We start from the raw sequence: 25,576 nt of genomic DNA on the forward strand, positions 1-25,576 counted from the left end.
CTATATATATATATATATATATATATATATATATATATATATATATATTATTGTTTTAGTGATCTTGTGACCTAATTTTAAAGCAATTATAACAGGTTTTATGCTTCTTCTGTTGTTATTATTACTAACACAATAGATTATAAACGTTCATATAGCTATATGCACAAAGACTTTATTATTGCTGTTAATTTGTAGTATACCTTGAATTATTAGAATTCAGGTTCCCCTCCCTCTTTTTAAGAGTGAATATGTTGTGGGACCCTCCCTCTTTTGAAATGAGACTGTAGGCCCTATCATTAGATCGGATGGCAAGTCTTTATACAAAGTGTTTTGCATAATTATATACCAAAGCCAGAATAGCCACCCTCAAATTTTAAGGTTCAGATAGCATCCATAATTGCCACACTATTGTCCTCCGAATTCTGGCACAACCAGTTTCAAGGAATAAAATAAATTAATTAAATAAATAAATTATATAAAAAATCTCATCTACCTAATCTAAGTTTGAGAGATTGAATTTTCATTCTAATAAAAAAAGAAGATTATTTCCAAACTGACTACTTGTTTACATTTAGTGAAAGTTCACAGATCTGGCCAAGACTTGAGTGAACATGACTGGAGACTGCTCACTCAGTCTAACGTTCTGAAAGCAGACTGCTAAAAGCCAGACCCAGATACTCTATCCCGACTGATGTGTCCACTAGTGTGTTATTGTGTGTGATGGCAACATGATATAGCATGTCAGAGTGTAATATTGTAAAAAAACAACAACAAATAATAACAAATAATAATAATAATAATAATAATAATAATAATAATAATAATAATAATAATAATAATAATAATACATTCAATAATAAAAAATTTTTTTTTTTTTTCTTTTTTTCTGAAATAATTTACTGCTGGTGTAACGCCTGTAGGCTATGTATTTACACAAAGAGAAGACCAGATTGTAGAAATGGCACAGTAACAATAATGAAAAAGAAAAGGCCGTTTAACAAAGTAATAAATTTCAATATTCGCTCTGTACAAAGGCTCAAAACTGCACGACCCCGTCACCATATCGCCGCCATAATAATAATAATAATAATAATAATAATAATAATAATAATAAGAAGAAGAAGAAGAAGAAGAAGAAGAAGAAGAAGAAGAAGAAGAAGAAGAATTATTATAATTGTAATAATAACAATTATTATTATTATTATTATTATTATTTATTTCATACTGATATTTTCAGAAACATCTTCAGGATAGTGGTCTACAATGACGTAATAACAATATTTAGCTACTGCTAAAACTAACATCAGTTAAATTGTGTAAGATATAAGAAATATAATGTCTGTTTAAAGTTGTCAGTGACATGAAGTGGACAATGGAAGGCGGCTAGAATTAAAACAAGCAAAAAAGTGGGTCGGTTAGAGTTTACATTTAGAAATCTTCTTTAATGTAAATTGTGCACATTTGAAGCTATGGTTCACATGGTCATCGAACACCTGACGTTATGCACAATTAGCTTTAAAAAAAAAAAAAAGAAAAAGAAAAAGAAAAAGAAAAGAAAAGAAAAGTTGCAATAAGATCGCATTTACAAAGACTGCTTTAAGTGAATTTATATAGACAAGAAAAAAAAATCGAAATAAGACAAAAATTGTTAACATGCTAAAACGTAAGTATTACAAAAAACATGCTTAACAAAAAAATAAACACAACTAAACGAAAAAATCTGTACTGTCTAAATCTGTTACTGTTAATAATTATTATAATTATTATAAATAATAATAGTAGCAGTAGTAGTAATAATAATAATAACAATGACATAAATTATTATTATTAACATGGTATTGTTTATTGGCTTATTGCAGGGTTTGACCGTACGAAGCTTTCAATGTCTTTTTCAAAGCGTTAAAATTCTTAATTTCTTCTGTTCTTTCAGTGATTTGAATACTTCTGAAGTAAAAAAATTAAAAAAAAAAAAAAAAAAAAAAAAAAAACAGTTAACAAACCAGTTTACGATTACTTATGAAACTGCAGGAACATAAAGAATATAATTATATACGTCAGCAATAAAACAAAAAACTAAATAGCATTTGCAATTAACAAATAAACAATCGAAATAATGAACGAACCAATTAATGAATTAATGAATGAACGAATGAATACTTCAGACATATACAATACTATACAAGTGCATGAATTGGAAAAAATAGGCAAAATGGTCTTTAGGTCAGTTTAATAACGATGTAGTAGCTACAGCTATAACAAGCTATGTTAATGTTAATATAACAATATGTTAATATTATCACATTTGTTATTTGAATGAAGTTTGTATTAAATCAACGTGGTAATATTGAACATAAACTTCAGATAACAAATTACAAAAAGCTGTAACAAAATTGCATCAAGTAGGGTTTAATACACTTTAGATTAATTGTCTGAGATATTACCATTAAGCCATGTAAGGAAAAAAGTAAAGAAAGAATATATATATATATATATATATATATATATATATATATATATATATATATATATATTAACATGGTAACTTCGACTTGTGTGACAGAAAACCAAAAAGTATTGTGTATAAATAACTGAACCTCTTTTGACAGATGAACAAAATAGCGCCATCTTGCTTTTAAAATGTAGAACAGCATACCTAGAGAAAATCATGTATCATTCACTGTGAAATGTCTTTGGCTTGTGTTTATTGATGCACACAGCAACAAGAAATCCTTTTCGAACTTCAGTTTTCAGAATATCCAGATTTGTTCTATAAGTTATTGAAAGGTCAATATTGATTATTGTTTCTCGCTCCTTGTGTTTTTAAATATAGATGAAACTCAATATGTGAAACTATTTATTTTTTTCTTTATTTTGTCCTAAACATTTGGGCTTCCCCACACTTCAGTCTACAGCATGCTTACCTATATCAGCATGACTGGCAGCAGTGCTTGAGAATTTAATGCATCCGTGTCTTATTATAGCTGGAGGGGGCCGCTAATGATCTTGAACAAAAAAGAAAAAGGGAATATGTGTCTCCAGAACCGACATCGCTCGCCATCATGAAAGCGATTGTGTCGGGGTCTTTCTAATCACTGTGCACTAGGTGTTCAGATATTAAGGTGTAGGCCTACATCTCAGACTATAACAGACCCCCTCCCAACCACAACTGACGTTTTTTTACATAATTCATGTTTGTGCATTCTCCGATTAACTGATATTAAAAACTGAGTTTACAACAAATGAACTGCTCGACACAAAGTCGAATGAACTTAAATCAGTAGGTGTGCATTTGTGATGTAGCCTATATGAAATCGTGAAAAAGCTGATTAACTTCCAGTCAACGCAGTCCTCAAACTGTACCTCTCAAAAAGAGGCGTGGCTCTTGACGGAGAAGAAAGAACAACATCCAGACAGTCAGCGGTCGAGGACAAAGATACACAAGGCCTTCGTCGCTTGGTGCTTTTGTAGAGTGCTGCGATGAGAGGATTTGATCTTTTACATCGTGCTGGAACACGTCTGTTGTTTCAGAAATATAGTTTGATGGTTGAGTTACCATAACTTATCTCGCCGGTTCCACTTGAGTCATGTCTACGTGCATAATATAATAAATAATGCCCAAAAAGCCATATAATACAAAAACACATTTAACATTTGATTTATCATTGAACCATAAAAGGACGTGAGATAGCAAATATTATATCACAAAGCAAACGACCACATTTCGCACTGTTGCTCGCCAAAGTTGTCAGTAACCAGTAGAGAACCTGTATTCTTTTTGCAATCTGGTATCTGTTCAGTAGATGTAAAAGCCTTTATACAACAGTACACGAATTTACACTTGTTATTCATGTGCCGTAGCCTACTCATTTGGTCAATTTAACTATACTGAAAAAATAAATAAATACATACAAAATGTAAAAAAATAAAAATAAAAAAATAAAAAAAAAATTAAAACAAATCAAGCTCAAATGTAAATAACATTTACTGTAAATAACATTAACTGTATATAACAGTTCTAAGAAAAACAATCAAATAACGCCAATAATGCTATTACTAGGCTACTACCACTACTACTACTACTACTACTACTACTACTACTACTACTACTATTACTACTATTACTACTACTAGCCTACCACTATTAATGATAATAATAATGGTGATATTAGGGGCCAGTCACCAAAGGTGCTGGAACCCTATTGTATTTGTTGAGATTTTCTTATTCTTTTTCTGCCCTAAATGTGTCTGGGCGTCAGAGACCGTAAGTCATAGAGTTCCCAAACTTGGCAGGGTGGTTACACATGCGCACCGCTACTCAGGCATACGTGCACACCTCCATACGACTCTAGGTGGCGCTATAATAAGTCATTTTGTATTTTCGCTAGTGACTCCTGAACCATAAGGGCTAGAATCAAAATTCTTTTTTTCCTTTGATTCCTTGAGTCAAAAAAAATAAAAAATAAAAAATAAATAAATAAATAAATAAAGAATATCTCCGATTTCATTTCTGTTTATAAAAGTTTTCCGCCATTTAGAATTTTTTGAAAAACCTACTTTTTCGAACTCCTAGGCCTTTTGTTCGATGTGCATGAACGTTTTTATACATCATCTACATATTCTCCTGACAAACATTTTTCAAAAAAATTTCGATATGTGAAATCGTTCTGAAGATATTAGCGATACAATTCCTTCGGTTCAACGCACTTTGATTCATTGATCAATATCTACTCAACACAAAGTCCATACATAAAGAAACTCGGTACACATAGTCAACAGGCCATGTTGAGGATGCACGTACATTTTCGTACGATTAAACCCATTTCTACTCGAAGCTGTATATACAATTTTGTGAGAATCGGCCACACGATGGCGCTATAATAAGCTATTTTGTGTTTTTGCTTATAACTCCAGAACCGTATAGGCTAGAGTTATTTTTCTTAGCTTCTCTAAATCCTTCAGTGCCCCCAAATCATATGGTCACAATAATTTCTATTTCTGCATGAAAAGTTTTCAACCACTTAGATTTTTTTTAAAAACCTACTTTTTCAAACTCGTCCTAGGCTGTTTTTCTCAATTCGCATGAAATTTAGTATGCATCATCTACAGACCCTCCTGACAAAAAGTTAAGTCATTTGGAAGATACAAGCAAATATGTTGTTGGGTGTGGCCTGTAATCACTAATTGGCCTGTATATTATGAGCGAAAAAATTCTTAACAAAACTTAAAACACATGGACAAGAGAACATGCTCATTTCACATGCAAAATTTCGTTAATTTGGGGGCACTATAATTTAAAAAAATCCTATTTGTGCTACTGTGATTAAGGCAGTTAGGGTTTGATTTAGGGTAAGAGTTTGAGTTAGTCACATGCATAATTTCATAAATTTGTGATGAAAGGGGGCACAGTAACTTAAGGAATTCATATTTATGCTACTGTGATTAAGGCAGTTAGGGTTAGGGTCTGAGTTAGGGTTTGGGTTCCACAGGATCTTTCCTGTCAAATCAGATTATTTTTGTTATTTTTCCATATGTACTTGGCCCAAGATAATTGCCGCTTGCGGCTATATTTAGTATTATAATTATTATTATTAATCTGTTGTTATGTTACCCATAAGATGCCTTTCTTACTGTATAGAAAAGGAGAGATTTAGACAAGCATATTGGACAATCAAGTTTGGTAACATCCAACGATCCTCACCAAAACTTCGATACGCAAATGGAATGTTACATAAATTACATTGCTACAAAATAAATTAACATCTGATATGCATTTAAAAATGTTAGTGTTCAAGAGATTACCTTTCCATAACTGTATTATGTAATATCAAATTCTATTTTAAATGTATTTGTTGTAACAAATGAAAACTACACTGCTGCATATATTACTTTAAGCTGTGCATAAGCTGAATTCCAAACTTTATATTTTAGTTTATAGCTTCAGACCTCTCTCTCGTCCTATTGGCTCCTCTCTCACGCTCAGTAAATCGAGTTCAGAGTAGCGCTTTATTTTAACTCTCGCAACAGGCCGCTAGGCAGTCGTCATCATTGTCAAAGTTGCTCCCTTGTGATTTCAATTGTTTTAATTTGATTTCCTCATGTCTAGGTCTTTTTTTTTGTTTGTTTTTTTTCAGCAAAATAAAAATGATTTTATCGGAGTGTTGCTGAAATATGGTCGTTATTGGTCCTAAACAAAAGATAGATCTTGAGATGGGCTCAAAATGATGGAGTCATTATTTTCAATGTGTTAGCAAAGTTGCCTATATGCCATGAGGAGTATTTCCAAGTGGCACTACCATGTCAACACAAACCGATTCCATCTTTACAAATTTTGTTGGGGCAATATATATATATATATATATATATATATATATATATATATATATATATATATATATATATATATATATATATATCATAAAAAATAAATTAAAAAGAAACACACCTACCTCCCCTACAGCTATATTTTCTTATCCCTGTAGACAGCGTGTCCCTTTGTAATGCTGGGTTTGAGGATTTTTTTTTTTTTTTTTTTAAGAGAAAAAAACGTTTAATAAACCCATTTTCTCTCGATATTCGCTTGGTCAGGTAAGGTTGATCTGGATGTTTGGGAGTCATTGTAAAGACGTGTGGTGAGAGAGAGAGAGAACTTTACCACAGGCTTCGTAATGTTTCATTTAAAAATATGTCTGTCTTATAAACGACAAGAATGTTAAACCACCATGTGTGACACTCATATTTTTTTTCTGAGTGTTTTATTGTTTTGGGTTACTTTAAACTTAATCCGCGTTGCTTTATAGATTATTAAGTGATCAAATTTGGGATTAATATCAATAACATTTCCATTTTTCATCCTCAATGATTTGACACATTATTGTATACATGGAAATAAAAAGAATGTTTTATAATCAAATATTTTAAACAATATAGGCTATAGTGGGAGGGGGTATTTAACTGTTTGCGTATATTGATGCAACCCCCGTATACAGTCGAAATTTAGAATAGCATATTTGTTCGACTGAAACACTTTGGTACATAGTAAATTATATGCAAATAATATATATATCGAGCTAAAAACCTTCGTGTTCTTGATTTAATGCTTGTTTTATCCCAGACTGAACAAACTATACTTTGAAGCATCTCACCAACCCCCTCAGTCTCTCCCTTTGTGTTAAAGTTGGCTCAAGGTCTCGGGATGTCCTGGAAGTGACAGTTCTGTGAATAGCGGGTAGATGGCACCATTTTCTAACATTTAGAGAGAGCACCCCACCAAGCCGAAAGCAGCAAGTCTATTTTAAAGCACTTTATTCAAAATAACAAAGATAGCTGACAGACGGACAGGTAAAATGCACATACATCGCAATAAAGAATTTATATAAGTACGTATTGAGTAACCAACACGAATCTTTTGTTTCGGATATATATATATATATATATATATATATATATATATATATATATATATATATATATATATATATATATATATCATGCTTTTGGCGGGTTTGCATGACATATTGGCCTAAGTTTATCGACAATACAAAAGTTTACACGTAAGGCTGTTGTTAAAATAAATAAATAAATAAAAACGTTGAAAAAGTTGAAAAAGTAGTAGGCTAGTTGAACAAAACCGCTTTTGAGTTAGACCAGGCCACATACATTTGTTAATTGCTCAGTAACAGAACATTCCACACAGTTTGTATCTAAATTACAGATGACGTCAGCCAAAAGTTCTCCATTATTACTTGAAACGCCAAAACACTAAGGTAGTGACGAGAGGTCTTTTCATTTTCATATTAAATCTGAGGGCTGAAATCATCATGGACATGTCCTGTCTACATTCACATCCACGTCTTACGAGGGGCCATAAACATAGCGAAACAGAACTATGTGGGTACTCAAGAGACGTGGACGAACAACACAGACGTTAAATTGTCTTTTGCTTTCTTTCTTTCTTTTTTTTTTTTTTTTTCTAAGGGAGCTGGGGTCTATGCTTTGCTTATTATCGCTGCTCTTTGGATGTCGCTATGGAAACCAATTGCTCTTCCTTCGTCTTGCTCTTCAAACGAACAACACAAGCGAATATATGATAGCCTATCTCAAAGCTATGATGACTTTTGCTAAAGAGTGTAACATATGTATATACGACCGTCCAAACCACACGAACTTGAAGTCATAGCCATACAGAACTTGGGCCATGAGATGTCTGTGAGGTCATGGGTATTTTACTTTTGAAAATATTCAAAACACAAACAGCCGAAACAAGCAGTTGTATTCAGTCAACTGTACCTCTCTGGAGCCAGATCATGTACTAATTTAAAAAATATATATATTTAATTATCAACATCGGAAACCGAGCGATTGTAGTCTACGTTTAAACAGCAGGTAACGATGCGTGGGCCAGTTTCGCCAAGCCGAGATAATCAAAACAATTAAACCATTTGAAACAAGAACCTAGCATCTACATGAACATCGACGCACTTTACTCACTGAGTTTAAAATGTCTGCAATGGATATGTCGTTAATCAACAGAGACGCAACAAGAAAGCATATGTTGTTGGGTCGGTTGGCCAGCCATATCCCATAGTACTTTTTCCACGAAGAAATAAATAAAGGTGACATCGTACTGAGGGAGACCTCATTAGTTCGTTGTCCAACGTTAATAAAAGAACAGAAGTGCAAATTATAGAGTTCAGGCTCAACACACGCTCTGTCAACTAAAATCAAGCTTGTGAAGCCATGATCCAAATTACTACTAACCTGCTCTTGTAAGCCTATAAGAGCAAAAAGCGTTTTTAAAGAAAACGAACTAGCAATCCCTATCTGACGAAATAGGCTGCCATAAAAACACAAGATATATGAAGTTTGTGTACGACGGAATTTGTTGAAAGACTTATATACTGGAATTTGTTCTTTTGAACGCATGCAGTGCCAATACAATCATTAAGCTGCTACTGATAGTATCTGGAGTAGTTAATAGGTCTCATCAGTGTATCATAATTACAAGCCTTCCTGTGCTACATGCATTAGCGCTCCCATTAAACGCACATCCTGAACCGCGTTTAAAACAATAACAAACATCCATCAATCATTTCCGGTCACCTAATCAGGTATTTATCAATAGCCTCGAAACAAGCTAACTTTCTAGAATTACGCAATAACTTTTGCCTCCCACATCAGTTTTAGGACAGAACCCGAATCTTAACAGATAGATGAGCAAATAAATAAATAGGCTACTCAACCTAAGCAACACGCAACATAAACTTAATATATATTATATATAATTATAATTTTATAGACTTAATAATAATAATAATAATAATAACAATAATAACAATAATAATCGTGCAGTTGAACAGCAAAAAAAAAAAAAAAAAAAAAAACATTGGTGGAAGTGATTTGATTAACATTTTTGTTCGCCGAAATGAATAATTCTTGTACTACCATCAGATGTTACAGTAGGCTATTTCAGTCTGCCTAGCCCGAAATCATACAATGGTATTTAATTAAGTTTTACTCTGCGTATACCCTTTTTTTTTCTCAAAGTGCAACTAAATTAGTAGCAGTAGTAGCTATTTTATGTATGTATGTATGTATAATGTTTAATTACAGTGACGATGAAAACATCAAGCATATATCATTTAATTTTAGGACTCATAGACTTCTGACAAAGCAAAGTTTATTGGTCTAAAGAGTTTTTAGGCATTCGTTGTCGCTTGAGGGGGTCTTTACTTCCAGCAATGTGTTTTCTATTACAAGACAACGCTTTGCTCCGGGGAGCCGTAGCTTGCTTTGGATTGCAAGACGCCATATTGACTCAACTAATAGGACACCAAGTTGAAGGCGAGGTTTACGGGAAAGCTTCACACGCTTGGTGTAGCCTACTCTAACAGATAGCCCTAGATGTGACAAAGTAGTAGCCTACTGCTTTCGAGGTACACTTTTAAGAGAGAGGAGTAGCCTATAGAACAGTCTTGCAACGTCATTTGTCACGTGACAACAATATGGCATTTCATTTGACATGTACTGAATGTCAGTGTTGCATTTCATCGCGACTTCAGTTCAGATGTGTCAGTACCTGCTCTGAGATTGTATGTATTTAAATGGAAAATGATACCCAACGAGGCAATGAGCAAGAGCCTCTGCGCACACACTCTGTACCGGGGTCAGTAAAGGTGACATGATACTTGGGATATTATTGTGCATATTATTGTGCAAAGATGAATGATAACGTGTATAAAACAAAGAGTTAGAAAGCAAATCAAAAGCGCGCATTCTCGTTTTAAACTGCCCAACTTTGCACGTATATTTACATAGCAAAATTTAGACGTAACCAGGACAGTTTCCCATGCCATACCTCGGAGCCACCCTTGCACCCCCAACCCTCTCTCTCTCTCTCTCTCTCTCTCTCTCTCTCTCTCTCTCTCTCTCACACACACACACACACACACACACACACACACGGAAGCAGTTTAAGACTAAGCATGAGTTCACTGTCCGTTAGAACAGATTAATTCGCTAATCATGAATGACAAAACATTGAAAGCCTTTTGATTTCAAATTCATAAATTATAATTTAATACCAAGAACAAATTTACAGCAGAATGCTTGTTTACAATAAGCTAACACAAACAAACAAGAATTGTTTTCAACTATAAACTTCCACACACACTCACGTATATCACTTGCAATTAATAATAATCAATAATAATAAAAAAGTATCTATACGTTATCAATACCCTGCAGTAATATATTTTATATATTTATATAAAAACGTGGGTCAGTTTAAACTGTTCATAATTACAATCATGTATCATTCACTGGTCCATATGTGGCATGAGAACAGCCAAAAACAACTGTTCAGTCAACTACACAATATGATCCCTTTTTAGCCAATCACAACATGGTGTCTTGTGTGTCGAAGAAAAGCCTCAATACAAGAACAAAATTGCAAGCTTTCACACATACACACACAAGGCATCTGTTACAGACCGAAAAGGAGCAGAACAACAAGTCAAAATAGCCACCCCTTTCCAAACCAGCTCACCCTGTTAAGTGTCAACCTATCGTCGAACTTTTTTTTTTTTTTTTTTTTTTCATTTTTCTTTTTTAAATACAAGGGCTAGTGTACTGAATGCACAGATTATATCTATACAGTCAAAAACATTTACATTTATATATATATATATATATATATATATATATATATATATATATATATATATATATATATATCAAAGATAAAATAGGTTAGCGACCTGTGGCCATGCATTCACAGTCTAAATACATGAAAAAGAAAGGAAGTAAAAAAAAGAAAAAAAAAACATTTGTCTTATTATGTATATACATTACAAACAGAACTTTCAGTGCTACTAGCTAAGTCTGTCACTCATTTGAAGACATTTGTATTACCGAAAAATTGGCAACCAGAGTTTTATTCTTAATCACATATACGTTGTATAAAGAAAAAAAGTCCATGAAATGAATTGACCTATATTTACAAGAATACTGTCTCTACTTCAGTTTTTTTCCTCAAGTGAAATTAATAATTATAAGACTTTGTAAATTCTAAGCGTGTTCCCCATGGTGTATAGACTTCAGTAACCGTTAATAACACATTTGCGATGTACAGGCACTTTAATGCTTTACGTGTTGAGGGACATTTTTAGGGACGACTTATTAATACTGCTGCTTTATCGTTAAAAGAATGATGACCCATAATTTCCCCCACGCTTAAAATACAGTTTACTGTGGCAAAACACTTAAGGGAGAATTCGCAGGGGCGCTACCTAAGGTCGGGTGCCTGCAATACATTAGAAAAATAATAATAATAATAAATAATAAAATAAATTGGATAAATTCCATGGAGGCAGGTCATAACTCAGAAAAGTTAAGTTCGACGAAAAAAAAAAAAAAAAAGAAACACACTTTTGTGGCGCGTATAGTAAGACGATGGGGTTGTGCAGAATATTGCTCCTGCATCCATTTTGGGGTTGTCAATATCATAGGTAGAACAGTGGCATGAAATGTAAATGAATATATTAATTCTGGCATTATTGTGGATATTGGTTTGGGTCGATCATCCCTACTTTTGTTCATTAGGGATACCAACGGAGTAAGTGCGCTTGCAGCATTAAGCAAAGTCTATATTGCTGTGGATTTTGTTTTAATTATCCAATTCTCGACGAACGTCTTTAGATTACTTAATTGTTTTAGAAGTCTTTTAGAAGGTTACAAGTAGAAAAAAAAAAAAAAAAAAAAAAAAAGAACAACAACTGCATACTACAGAATCACATAGGCCGGTTTGGAACCAGAAATGAGGAACAAAAATTACAAAAACAACTATAGATACATGAACACAGGACAGTATAGCAATTTGGAAAATGTATATATTTTTCTTGTTTCCTTAATCTTCCCAAATTGTTGCTTAAATGCACTTTATAGTTTTGCTGTCCCAGAAAGGATTATCAAAATACTTGATTTATTTTTCTTTTGAAGTAATTTAGTGAGTTTATTTATTTCTACTTTTTTTATTTAATTTTTTTTATTTGTTAATTTCTTTAAAAAAACAACAACAACAACAACAACAACAACATCAGAACAAGCTGTTCATACTGGCATTGGGAGCAATCTCTGGACTTCGAGGGTTCACTGAATGTCTCAATTTTAAAATTCACAGTCATTTATAAAAGTCTTTCCTCGTGAAAGTAAACTCGTGTAAAAGGCGTTTCTTTCTACAAAAGAAGCGCTAACTATTGTAGTCACAACCCCTTTGATCATTCCTTCTGCCTACTGAATCGACATGTAAGGCCAGTTAAAACTGCTCCCCGACAGCAACATATCCCTGATGAGGGTTTCAATTGGGGTTTTACCTACCAATCGGACGAAAAATAATTGCTCTATTACCGAGGACGAGACTGTACGGAGAGAAGGCAAGCGCAGTAATAACTTCCCAAATCGAGTTGGCTGGTTGGGATACTGGCTCCGAACGTACTCCTCCAGAGCGCACTGGGACTTCTCTTGCAAACTTTCCACATGGGCCACATCTGACAGGCCGCAAGCATCTATAAAGGATGGAGAGATAATCAAATATTTATTAAATGAACTGTACATCTCGACCATACATTTCCAAAAAGGCAGAACACACTACAGTAACACATATTATTTAATTTCACATTGTGAATTGTGTTATTGTGCTGTGCTGTTAGGACACAAGGACGTATCACAGTGTAATGCGCAAAATCATATGTGGCTTCGCAGTTAACTTTGTTTTACCTGTTCAAACTCGTATACTATCAGCACATAAGTAGTCTACACTCGGGAGCTGTTTCTCGTATTTATCAAAAAAAATAAAAAAAAAGGGGGGGGGGGGGGGGGGAGCGAGCATTACATTGTACTTTTTACCAATAGTTATGAACCTTTTGAATCTTGATGCTTGCAATGCCCATAAAAAAGGATAATTTAGCTGCATATGGGTCATGATATTATGGCAAAAAGGAACACATGAGGGCAATGAGAGCACTGGTTTTAAACAGCAAGATTAGGAATATATTTACAAAATGCAAGCGTTTACTGCCTCCGTCTTCTTTAAAAACATTTACAGATTCGAGACACCCTTTCTTTCCAATCTTTTAGACTATTTTGCAAGTTGGCTATTCTTAAAGAACGACAACAAACCCGAAGTGTAACCTATTCACAAGAGGTGGTTGGTAGGCGGCCAGAACTTTAACTCAGTAAGGCGATTGCAAAATGCTGATTTACGTGACGTAAACTTTTTAATTAGCACGTTAACTTCAGTCCTGTTGATATTTATTATTTTAGGTTTCGATTCATTTCTATTTTATTGTTGTACGTATTATGTGTAGTGGAAGGAAAACTAGAGATTTGCATTCTTGGGTTCTTATGTTTCTGCAGTCATGAATTTCAGAGAGAATATATTCGCTTAAGTTTTAAATCTTCAAAACTTCTTCGCTTAGCTCTGTGATACACAAATAACGAAAGGAAGTCAGGGTCATGACCCAGTTCTGGAACGAGTCAGCATGTGTCTTAGATCTCTAGATCATCCTAATAAAACATGGAAGAACCAAGCCTCTTAATAACGCACAGAAATTACTTCTCGCCGTCGCAATAAAGCACAATTAAACAAACCAGGCCATATCATAACTTGAAGCCTTCTATCAATTTAAATGGTAGGCTCCGGTGTAAAGCTGAGCTGTAATATGTGCAAATGGATCGTTAGGCCTTTCTTCCGTTTCCTACAAGCTTCACCACTCCCTTCGAGCATGCCATCCTTAATATCTGTCATTCCAAGTAAATACATATAATTGATTGCCCTTCAAGATCATGCTAGGTATATCTATTGTAAAACTAGTACAAATAATGATTCAATCTACAACTTAGGCTTTATGAGTGAATAGTTCTATTAGTAGTTATTTTTTTATTTTTATTTTATTTTTATTTTATTTTTTTAAATCAGGACAGGGCTTAGAAGACATAATAGTGTGCGTAATAGTTGCTATAAGTACATTTTAACTGCAATTTTTCTGCCTATAAATATGTTTTATGTCTTGCTGACGGTCAAAAAATATTAAGTATTTCACCACATAATTCTTTTCTGAACTATCATTTTGTAAGCAGAAATGTTGTATGTTACTGACTATGCTACTCTGAAAACATGTAGGCATTAAAAAAAGAAGAAAAAAAAGAAAAGAAAGAAATCTCGATTTTACTTGCTAACCGAAATTATTATAAGAGAGCTCTTAAGAAAAAATACATTTATGTGTCTAAAATGACTTTTACTTTTAAATAGCATTTACAGAGTTATAAACGCTGAAATTAGCACACATAACGTTTCTAAACTGAAAAAAAAAATACGTCACGTTTCATTCCTCTACAAAAATCATATACAATTTAATATAACTGATTAAAAACAGATGTGCTGAAAATCCGTAAAACTTACCTGAAGTGAATAAAACGATGGCCTTTAAACAACTGTATTCAGCAGAGTCTACGTGTAAAGCTTTGAGTTTTTCTACTTGTTCTTGGAAGATCCTAATGTGGTCCATAAAGGCGACCACTCTGTCCGCAGACATTGGGGAGGCATGGAGCCCAGCCGCCGCCAGAAGTGGAGCCACATGGAGCGGCATGGAGCACTGAGCAGCGTTGAGCACAAACAACTCACTCCAGGTCAACCTCAAAAGGGCAACCTGGTCGGTAATTTGGAGGTCTGGGAAGAAGGGAATATTCCTGGCCCACTCCACCGCACTAAACAGCATCCTGGCTGCCAGTTCACAAATGTTCTCGATGCCCATGATGTTGTTGGGCTGCATGCATTGACTGCCATACCGAGACGTTGGGTAGGGCTCCGCTCGTAGTAGTAGAGAGATATATCCGGATAAGTAGGAATGGCAGTGCAGTGGGTCCCCATTTGTCAAGGCGAACTGACCATGGTGAGGCTGTGTGGGTGGCATCCGTCCCCTTTGCACGGCTGCAGTAAAAAGAGAAACTGTAGATATTGATGCTTGAATTCTACAAAAACAAAACACAGCTTGACCTTGTGCATGCTTCAATTGGCGTGATGCTACCACACAGTTTAACGAGTGATCCACACGGCCATAACATTAACATCAATTACATTATTATAATTATTATGTCACCTGACACGTGCAGAACTTTTAAACTAGCACAATGGCCTGCGTGATTCTACTCTTCAGTAAAACGATTTAAGAAAATCAAACCAGGCTATTGATATATAGAGTATAATATTCTGTAATGAACATTGCACTACATACACACAACACAATTCACAAAGTCAATCCCTGATTTACTGAACAGAAACGAATAACATCGCCTATACGCTCTTCAAAGGCATTGGTAAATGTTTACATTTTAGAGTACCTGTCAAATAATTGTTGTTTTGCGTTTCATAGTAGGCAACATGAGTCTAGTGAATGCATGCACAGAGAAAGACATGAATGCTAACCCTTAACCTACTTAGCTAGCGACAGAATCAGTTTTGGTGTCTACAGAGGATCTGCGGCTGAACCGGGTTTATGGCAGAATATTGAATCAAATAAATACGAATAAAAGCTTAACAGTGATTATTATTCACTTTTGTGCAAGTGAAAAGCGATGTAGTTTACAGTCGATGTGGAGACCGTAGCCTTGTGTGAGTGTGCAAGTGAGTGTGTGTGTGATTTTGACGCTATCTCTCCATACTCCCTCGCCATAACCGCGCGGCATATCTGCAGTGGTATTATTAAAATCCCGACGAATGCCTTTGTTTTCTTCGCTTAATAAAAGTGTTAATCAATTGTACGTCAGCGAGGAACATGTACAAGGCGAAAGAATCGCTAAAGAGAGGGTGTTCATTATTCGAGCATTAAGGGCGCCGTGATAACGCTCAGTCTCGAGCATTAAAGGCGGTTCCTTCGCGTGATGTGGTTGGGCAGCTTAAGAGAGAAGAGTCGGGGATAAAATAAAATGGGAACGTAGCATACATCATTTAGTCAGCCTAAATAGAAAAAAGACAAAGACAGCAGAAAAGCAACAAAAATCCGAATACCTTCCCGTCTCATGCCAACTTTGAGGCATTTTTTGAGGCGACAGTACTGACACTGATTGCGATGGTGCTGGTCAATGGGACAATTCCTGTTGGCACGGCATGTGTAAGTGAGGTTCCTTCGTACGCTCCGTTTGAAAAAGCTTTTACACCCCTCGCAAGTGAACTGGCCGTAGTGTTTGCCGCTGGATTTGTCCCCGCATACCACACACTCTATGTGCTGTGGCTGTTGTTTTTCCGACTGACTCTGCGTCGTCTGGTTCGTCGGGGTGGACTGTGTGTTGTTGTTCGGGGGTCCTTGAACGGGTGTCTGAGGGGTCGGAGGGACAACCTGAGAGGCCGTCAGACCCAGCTGGCCTGGTTGAGGGGTCGGAAGGGATAGTCCTCCTTGGGCTTGCGATGAGAGCTGGGTCTCGGCCACATCGTCCTGGGAGCCTCTCCACACTACCATTGCCATATCTATCAGTCAACGTTAAAAAAAAACTTTTTGCCCCCGTTTTTGGTTTCGGAATGCTTTGTTTCAAAAATGAGAACGCAGCACGGTGCCTTTATCACTTGGGACGGTCAAATAAATAATTCAAGATCGGTACGGTCGGCTAGAGTCTGAATGTCCGTTGAAAGTTGCGCACCGATGACAAACAGTAGCCTATTTCTTGACTGAAATAGCGTTACCTGGCATGTGGCTAAAACTGAAGCAAGCCGAATAGTAGCCTTGCTGTAAGAGGCCAAGTCCAGGGGCACTTGCAGTCATCCATCAAGTAAACCCATCAAGGAAAAATGGAAAATAAACACAGCGGAAGAAGATATGAACAGAGGACAGATGACTTGACGAGTGTGGCGATGTTCGGACGCACAGAAACACTCAGCCTTTTAAGATAGCCTACTTGCGACGCGCAAGAAGTTCCAGCGTTATGTCTTGAAGAAAACCAACAACTGGCAAAAAAATACAAAAAACAAAAATACAAAATATTGTCGCTTCTTCCTTTTCTTCAGATGAGGTAGCGTTAGCAGCTGCGCGGTTGTAGCCTGTACTCGAGTCAAATATGAAGTCAACTCTCCGGCAAGCAGGACCGATAATAAAACAAAAAAGATCACAACCTATAGAACCTCCTTCATGCGCGTAAAAATAATAAGAGAGCGAACAGAGAATCAAAGTGATCAAATATGTTAAAAAGGGGGAGGTTGGGAAGTGACTGCGATTTGTAGGCGCTGGGCTGGCAGAATGCTTTCTCTCTGATCAGCTCACTGAGCTCTCTATATAGTGAACTTTGACACGACTGCTGCAACTTAGCACACGTTACCATGGTGATGAGTTGCCATATATGGAAAGTGACTGTGTTTGACTGGTCGGAGCTCACGGACCTCCCCCTGAACCCTATTGGCTAGTCGGCACTTGTGCTACTTGGTTCTTTGCCAAAGCCGGGAGTACGGGTCGAGGAGCCGCATGGTCCTAAAGAGAGTATAGTCTACACAGTTTGATGGAAAACCACCGCAGTTCACGTTTTATTCCCACTATCGTATGTATTTTAAATAATACCCACGATTGTCATATCTTTCAGATGTTTTTTTTTATTTTTATTTATTTATTTTTTTTACCACGGTACAGACGTCTGTTTCCAAATTCAACATTGTGCAAATAGCCTACTTGTTTTTTAGTATAGGCTACATTCCCTTATGTGATAACTACACAACAAGATAAGTAGTTCTCTCAGTCATAATGCTATTTCTTTAATTTTGATATGTCAATGTTACATGCACTGCAAATCATTTTGTTACATCCATTTTATAGACTGGAACAAAATTGTATGATTTGGTTCATGCTGTTAGTCAATTTACCCGCACTAACGCGTCGTTATAAATCATGAAACTGCACATAATTTATCAACAGTTAATAATACAGTGACAAATATATTTAAAATAGAGACTGTTCAGGGGAGAACAAGCAATATGCGCACGAGGCTATTGATGTTAGTTCGAGTAGCTTACTGTAATCAGTGAAGGGCTTTATGACAAAGGTAGGCATATGCCGAAAATCTAGTAGCCTATATATATATATATATATATATATATATATATATATATATATATATATATATATATATATATATATATATAAAAGAGAGTACAATTTAGAATATTTAAAAGCCGCAAGCGTCAGTAATTATGCAAGCGTTTTCTTTAGAGGCCATTAGTAGAATACTATAACTACTTCTACTACTACTACTAGTATTACATAATAATAATAATAATAATAATAATAATAATGAATGGGCTACATATTTACTTTGCGTTGATTTAAATACCTAGGCCTACTAATCCCCTAAATTGGTCAAAATACTTATAATAACTGTGTTTACGTGTTCACATTTCTAAAATCCGTTATTCCAACATATTATCATTAGTTTAATCTAATCGATAATACCGGCACCAATTTTCACATATGCGATACCGTTCTTAGCATGACTAAAACATTAATGTACACGATTCATATCTTGTACAGTAATGTTATTGTTTATGTTAAATCTATCATCATAACACCTTGATTTAGATGGAGATCGAAGGCCAGTTGTCTGTGAACACCATGTGTCATTTATGGTTGTGAGGTATTGCATTCAACGTATTCAAGTGACAAGTGAATTTGAGGATTATTGAGCTTTTGGGGCCTCGACATAAAACGCATATCCTAATTAAATTAATTAAATATCCCACAACATCTTCGAAAGGACCACTGCTTAAAAAAAAATACAATAAATAAATAAATAAAATTAAAAAAATCACAATTCATGCAAACATAAACGGACTGATGATCCTTGAGTAAGCGGATGCTTAGAAGTCTGATGCTAATGGACATAGATGTTCGCTGTGAGACTCTGTGTTCAAATGAGGTGCCTCCTTTATTGCTCATCGGGTTATAATTCAGATTATTTTTTTAAAGCTCGCTTGTTGAAGTCTACTTTCTGTATCACCAGAGGTTGTCAGAGTTTGGTCCACTGAAAAATGTACAGTGCTAAATCATAGCATATGATGAAGAACAATGCCGAAGATTGGATGTTGAACAGTGTATGGGCGCCCCCTAGCGTTTGGATTATTTCTGCCTGCAAATGCTCTTTAAGGTGGAAGAGCCATCTTAAATGGAAACAACATCGGTCGCTCGCCTCACACATACACCAAAGCAACATGCGCTTATTTTAATCTGATTAATGCTTTTGAGATTTCTTTCTAATTGGCCTGGACGTTGCGTTTGTATGTCTCTACCACACACTTTTGTTCGCGCATGGGAGTAATGCAACGTTTCCGTTCATTTTGTCCAGTTTATCGAAACGATGAAAGTGAGCACCGTACCTCATTTCCAACCATCCAAAAGCCTGTATGTGAAGAAGACAGCCGAAAGCAGTACTGCAGATGTATATTATAGCCCACCGTTGCTAAATGGATTTTACCCCCAGATCAAGGTGAGTGTTTTCATTTTATTTATTTATTTCCTACAATTTAAGAGGTGAAGACGCGGATGCATGATATTAGTTTTTTTTCCTCTTCTTCTTCTTCAATGCAAGAATACGACTGGTTAAAACTGATTTCAGACTTCTAAAGCACAGACAGATATGCAATAAATTAGCATCACTTCTTAAATAACATTTAGCCTATAAGATCAGACAATTGTAAACAAATATTGACCAATTATCACTAGAAAGGCAAAATTGCGATTATAATCTAATAAATGGAGAAAGTTTTCAGTTTAAAGTTGCGGTTGCTGTGGCTGCAGTGTCTGTTTTTCAGTCATTTTAAGTCTATATTGCGGATGAATTGACATGAATGTCAACACAAGAGACAATCAGTTTTACATATACACTCAATCGATGTGTATGTAGGCTACATGTTAAGTGAGATATAATTCCCAACAAATATAGCCCAAACATACCAAATGAAAATATGACGACGATTCATCTTCCCTGTGGTGCATCCTCTCCATATGAGAAAATGTACTTAGTCTTCTCTTTCTGTGCGAATTAACGGTCTGTTTGGAAGTGGAATCAACGTTTCCTTTTCCACTGACGGATTTATACACGAAAAAAGGCGTCTCTATTTATCTGAATGATTACTAAAACTTTAGGGAGGGGAAAAATGACAAACCGACAAGCAAAATCAGTCCAACTTTTCTGCGACGCTTGAATTACATGTTAATATTTAGTTCATGTCCTAATAGCAGCTTCATTCATATTAATGATTTTAAAGATATAGCTGTTTTTTAAATAAATAAATAAATAAATAATAATAATAAATAATAAAATGGCAATAGAACGTCTTTTGCTTTTCCACAGAAGGTAAAAGCCCTCCTCAGTGCAGCTGCTTGTGTGGGCTGTGAATGGGAGAGGGAGGGGGTGAAGTTAGGAGAGACACCTGTCTGTTTATGTGCAAACTAGTATATGCCTTTGTTGCTTTTTTCAATGGCTAAGTCCAAAGTGAGACTTTAACAGATAAATGAATTGCGATCATTGACGCAATAAACTTTAAAGTGTCCATATTGTAGCCTATGTGTCATGAAGAGACATCATTATAAATCTCCAAGAATACAAGTGAGAACTTCTACACCTGCCATGAAGATTCGATACTCTTAAGAACATTAGTGTCCGAATAAAACATAGCTGACAAGCACTTTAGAAAACACATCTAGTCTGCAGACTGTCTGTAGACTGCATTCGTGAGTGACGTCAAATTAAAATAAAGTTGCGTGCAGATGGGGCGATTTAATTGCTTATTCTGCCTTGCAAGCTATTTTCTTCTGTAAGTATATAATTATATATGTATATGTATGTATATATATATATATATATATATATATATATATATATATATATATATATATATATATATATATATATATAACCATCCAGTGAATTAAAGCGTGCAGTATTTCCAGCGCAAAGCCTTCACAATTTGAATAAAATTGGTAGCCTATACATTCTTAATATGGATGTCACATATATGACATCATGCACACTTTTATTTAACTATTTATTCCAACGTATTTAGTTTTATTTATGTATTTACATAAAAGCATTAAGCAAACGCCACTGGCAACCCTGCAGAAATTCATCACTTTGCGCATTCAATATACTGTATAATCGGCGGTTCTTGTGAAGGAACGTTGGACGTCATCCTTCAAACAGCCGTTTTTAAGCAGCTTGATGTTGATCAGCGAAGTGTATCCTGAGTCGCCCGGGTACATTTATCATTGTAAAACACACTGCACAAGAAAGAGTCCTCACACACACAGAGCTCAGCAAGCGTCCACACACACAATAGCGCACCCCCACCGGGACCTCCATCGATTAGGACCAGACACTACACTAAATATTTACTGATCACACACAAATAGCAGGATCTTTAACGATTTTTCATAGCAGGGACAAAAAGAAAGGGGTAAACCACTTTATTATTGTTTGCAAAGTAAAGTACGCACTCTGGGACACGGGTGTGTAAGACGTGACTAATGTAAGAGGTGTTTTACGTGAATAAATCAATGGACACGAATAAGCAAAATAAAGTAAAATATCCATCCCGGATGTTAAACTTGAAAAGAAACACCGAAAATCAGTTTAACTGTGATTAATTGCTAATTTAACACTGAATTACATCAAAGCTAAAAAGTAACATTTTCAAATTGTCTTTTGTTTAAACCCTAACTCTTAGATACACAGTAGGCCTGCATTTATTTTGCTTGTATGCAGCCGTGGCCATAACATTGTGATTCTCAAAGATCTGCGAGCGCAGGTTAGGTGCAGGTGTCTATTGCGCTTTGATGGGTTGGAAGAGGAAAGTTCACCCTAATCTTATCGTTACCTCCACCGTATCCTTCAAGCAAGAGATATAGGGAATCTGACCTCGGGTCACTGAGATCCCGGCCTGATTTACCCTTGCGGACCCAGTATGGAGCAAAGGTTAACCAGGCTAATCAACGTGAGGAGACTGATTAAGCTGGATGATCAGAAGTCAGAATTACTCTCTAAAACAGCCTATATAATTATCGAAAACGTAACAAAAATAATATTTCCAACAAATCTCATACATTTTAACATAGGTTATTATTGGTCATTAGTGCAATTAGGTGCATCATGCTAATGAAGTGGTGAAATGTTAAACTGGTCTAAACAATTTAGTTTTAATGGCTACTTTTTTTAATTATTATTACTACTATTATTATAATTATTTCTTTTTTATTTTCATCACTTTGTTGTTGGGGTTGATCAGATGGTGTGGTTTAAAACGTGTTCAAACGAGCAAGTAATTGACCTATGGTTACAGATAATAACACATCTGTAGTGACGGTGAAGCATTTCCTGATATTTCCAAGGTCTTGATATATGATTACAATCGCAAATGGGGCATTATTTAAAAATATGTAAAATAATCTGTATCCATATATTTTCAGCCTGGCTACACTTCACGTCTATATTCACCCATACATTTCTTGCTCCATGTTTGTAATCATATTTCTGTTATAAGTAACATTAAATAGCATGAGTATTACTAATATAAAAATAGTAGAAAGGGACCTGACCAATCATGTTGCTGACAGTCTAACATGAACATGACAGGTAGCATGAAATGTTTCCATAAACAAGCTATAAATGTTTCTCATGTAGATGATGGTCTAAACTTTCATTTATGAAAATACATTATTTTTCCAGCTGACTCTTGTTTTTATCTTAGTACATGCAGCAATTTTAATAGTATAATGGGAAGAAGAATATTTCACTATGTTCTAAATCTGATGATGCTTGTATTAATCCAAAATAACACAGTAACTTTTGAAGCATTTTCTCATGCAATCTAGCCTTTTATATTGTGTGTCATTTAAATATATCTTAAAAACTCCCCTTGACATAGGCTTCAAACTCATTCAAAAAATTCTCATATCGGTTACGGGCAAATTGAATAGGATTACGGTTTTATTCTGTACAGAAGCCTGGCTCTGCGCCCATTTATGGTGTAATTTGTTCAGCATTACCTTTAGTCTTAAAACAACACCATAGCCCTGGGAATTCAGAAGACTTAGTGCCTCTTCAGAGAACAAGTTCTCACTGTGTATTTTTCACTCTCAGACAAGAATACCACAGTCCATGAAAAAAAGATCTTTAAGTAACGCCCATATAGCCTAGACTTCAAAATGTAACAGTGCAGGAAGTCTCCTTTTCTTGAATGTCCTTTTCTTATTTCCTATAATGATACTCATATGATCTGTTACACAAAGTAGTGCAATAAATGAAGCATACAATTGAGTCAGTACTAGTTTCCACAGTGGTTATAGCAGTGATATAAAAGAAGCCATAATCATAACCCATACAGGTGAATGGTCGTACTGTGACTAAATACACCTTTGGTGCAATAAAATAATTTCAAACTGGGTTTTGCTCTGGTGTCAGTAGATATAATGCATTCACAGTACTTGATAAGAGATTATGCTAATTGTTTACCATCTGCAGCATGTCTTTAACAGGCAGTATATCATTATGAATGATGATTTTTAAGTAATTATTGCTATTTGTATTTGTATTTTTTTTTTTCGGTTTTAATGCATGTATGGCAAAGTAACATTAACACAAAAATTTCAAACGTAACTACTGTATTGTATTGGAGCACTAAAGTGTTTGCAACTGTGAGTAAATTGCACTCAAATCCCTTTTTCAGACTTATGTGTAATTAGTGTGAAAGTACTATGTTGATGTAGAAGTGTCTTTGCTTCACAGTTTTATAGATGATTCTTATGCATATAAAGCACTTTTAGGTAAACTTGTAATTTAAAATGAGGCATAATGTAAACAAACATGTAAACACAGAAAGACTGCATAGAATATTTGCTGTTCTTGCTATTTTCACAGATAATATAGGCCTAATAAGATAAAACATATCATAATGAGAATATTTATATTTTTATAATCCCTGTTTACTATAATAATTATCCAAAGAAAACGATTTCCCAGAATATGTTTGGTTTTCTAGCTGTAACAAAATAACATGATTAAGCCAATTATGGAAGAGTCACAGATACTGAGGGCAGGCTGTCATACTTGCTATAGCATAAAAACAAAAAACAAACAAACAAAAAAAATTGTCTCAGAAAGCTTTTATTTTATGCTTACATTTGACCACATCCTTGAATAGGATGAGATGAAATACAATTTGCATAGTCAGTCTAAAAAATGTAATGTGAACATTATGGACAAGACTCTGTGTGATTGATTGATTGTTTGATTCATTGGTGCAGGTTACCCCCTCCATGTCTATTTCTGTTTGCCCTAAGGGCCAATCTAAGAAGCCAGCAGAATCATGGTAGATCAGAGTTCGATTCTCCAATGCTCTTAATATTTTTCAGTAATCCCTTCTTAGACTGAATGCCAAACTTCCTTCCATTTTCCATTTCACCACTTCCAAGCAAAAATCCCAGTGAAACAAAAGGGGTTGAGGATATATATATATATATATATATATATATATATATATATATATATATAAGCTTTTCACTATTGATCACTACTGATACTACAATAGGCAACTGTCGTTAGGTCTTTCCTAACTGTAGAAGAAATACAAATTAATGTGTTCTGGCAGACTAGCTGTGCAATGTCTCAGACCTCTGCAGGACTGCGAGGAGGGCAGAGGACACAGCCACTGTGAGGAATCAAACTGTGCACGACGAGAGGTGGAACTTCACGCTATGTTCCCACAAAGAAAAAGCAAGGAAGGTAGGCCTTGATATCAGGTTGGCTTAAAATATGCTTTTGACCTGCCTGAACAACTAACCTGTAGTAGATTATTTTATAGGCAAAAGGATCATTGGCTCAACTGACAACTTGCTGCTTGAAATCAACTATGTATATTTGGAAATTCCACACACACACACACACTGATGTATATGATTACACAGCACATTAATATGGTTTGATGGTTTAAATCAATGGTTTTCACTTCTCAACTTTCTGACTTCATGGCCCCCCATTGTCTAAGACAATATTCAAA

General features: G+C 35.1%; 1 protein-coding gene across 3 annotated transcripts; it reads right to left on the reverse strand.

Moving 5' to 3' along the window:
• Nucleotides 1–11,683: 11,683 nt before the first annotated feature.
• On the reverse strand, nucleotides 11,684–21,254 carry LOC127417144 (COUP transcription factor 2). Of its 3 annotated transcripts, none has more exons than XM_051656869.1 (3): nucleotides 20,478–21,254; nucleotides 14,957–15,484; nucleotides 11,684–13,061 (listed from the first exon to the last, which is right to left on the reverse strand). In XM_051656869.1, the coding sequence occupies exons 2-3, from the start codon at nucleotides 15,465–15,467 to the stop codon at nucleotides 12,787–12,789; spliced, it is 786 nt and encodes a 261-aa protein (XP_051512829.1). In that variant the 5' UTR covers nucleotides 15,468–15,484; nucleotides 20,478–21,254; the 3' UTR covers nucleotides 11,684–12,786. The 3 variants fall into 3 exon arrangements, with proteins under 3 accessions (XP_051512829.1, XP_051512827.1, XP_051512828.1); XM_051656867.1 differs by lacking the exon at nucleotides 20,478–21,254 and adding an exon at nucleotides 16,562–17,791 and having other exon boundaries at nucleotides 14,957–15,502; XM_051656868.1 differs by lacking the exon at nucleotides 20,478–21,254 and adding an exon at nucleotides 16,562–17,790.
• Between the last annotated feature and the right edge of the window lie 4,322 nt (nucleotides 21,255–25,576).

This window comes from Myxocyprinus asiaticus, chromosome 26 (assembly GCF_019703515.2).
Source record: "Myxocyprinus asiaticus isolate MX2 ecotype Aquarium Trade chromosome 26, UBuf_Myxa_2, whole genome shotgun sequence".
NCBI lineage: Eukaryota > Metazoa > Chordata > Actinopteri > Cypriniformes > Catostomidae > Myxocyprinus > Myxocyprinus asiaticus.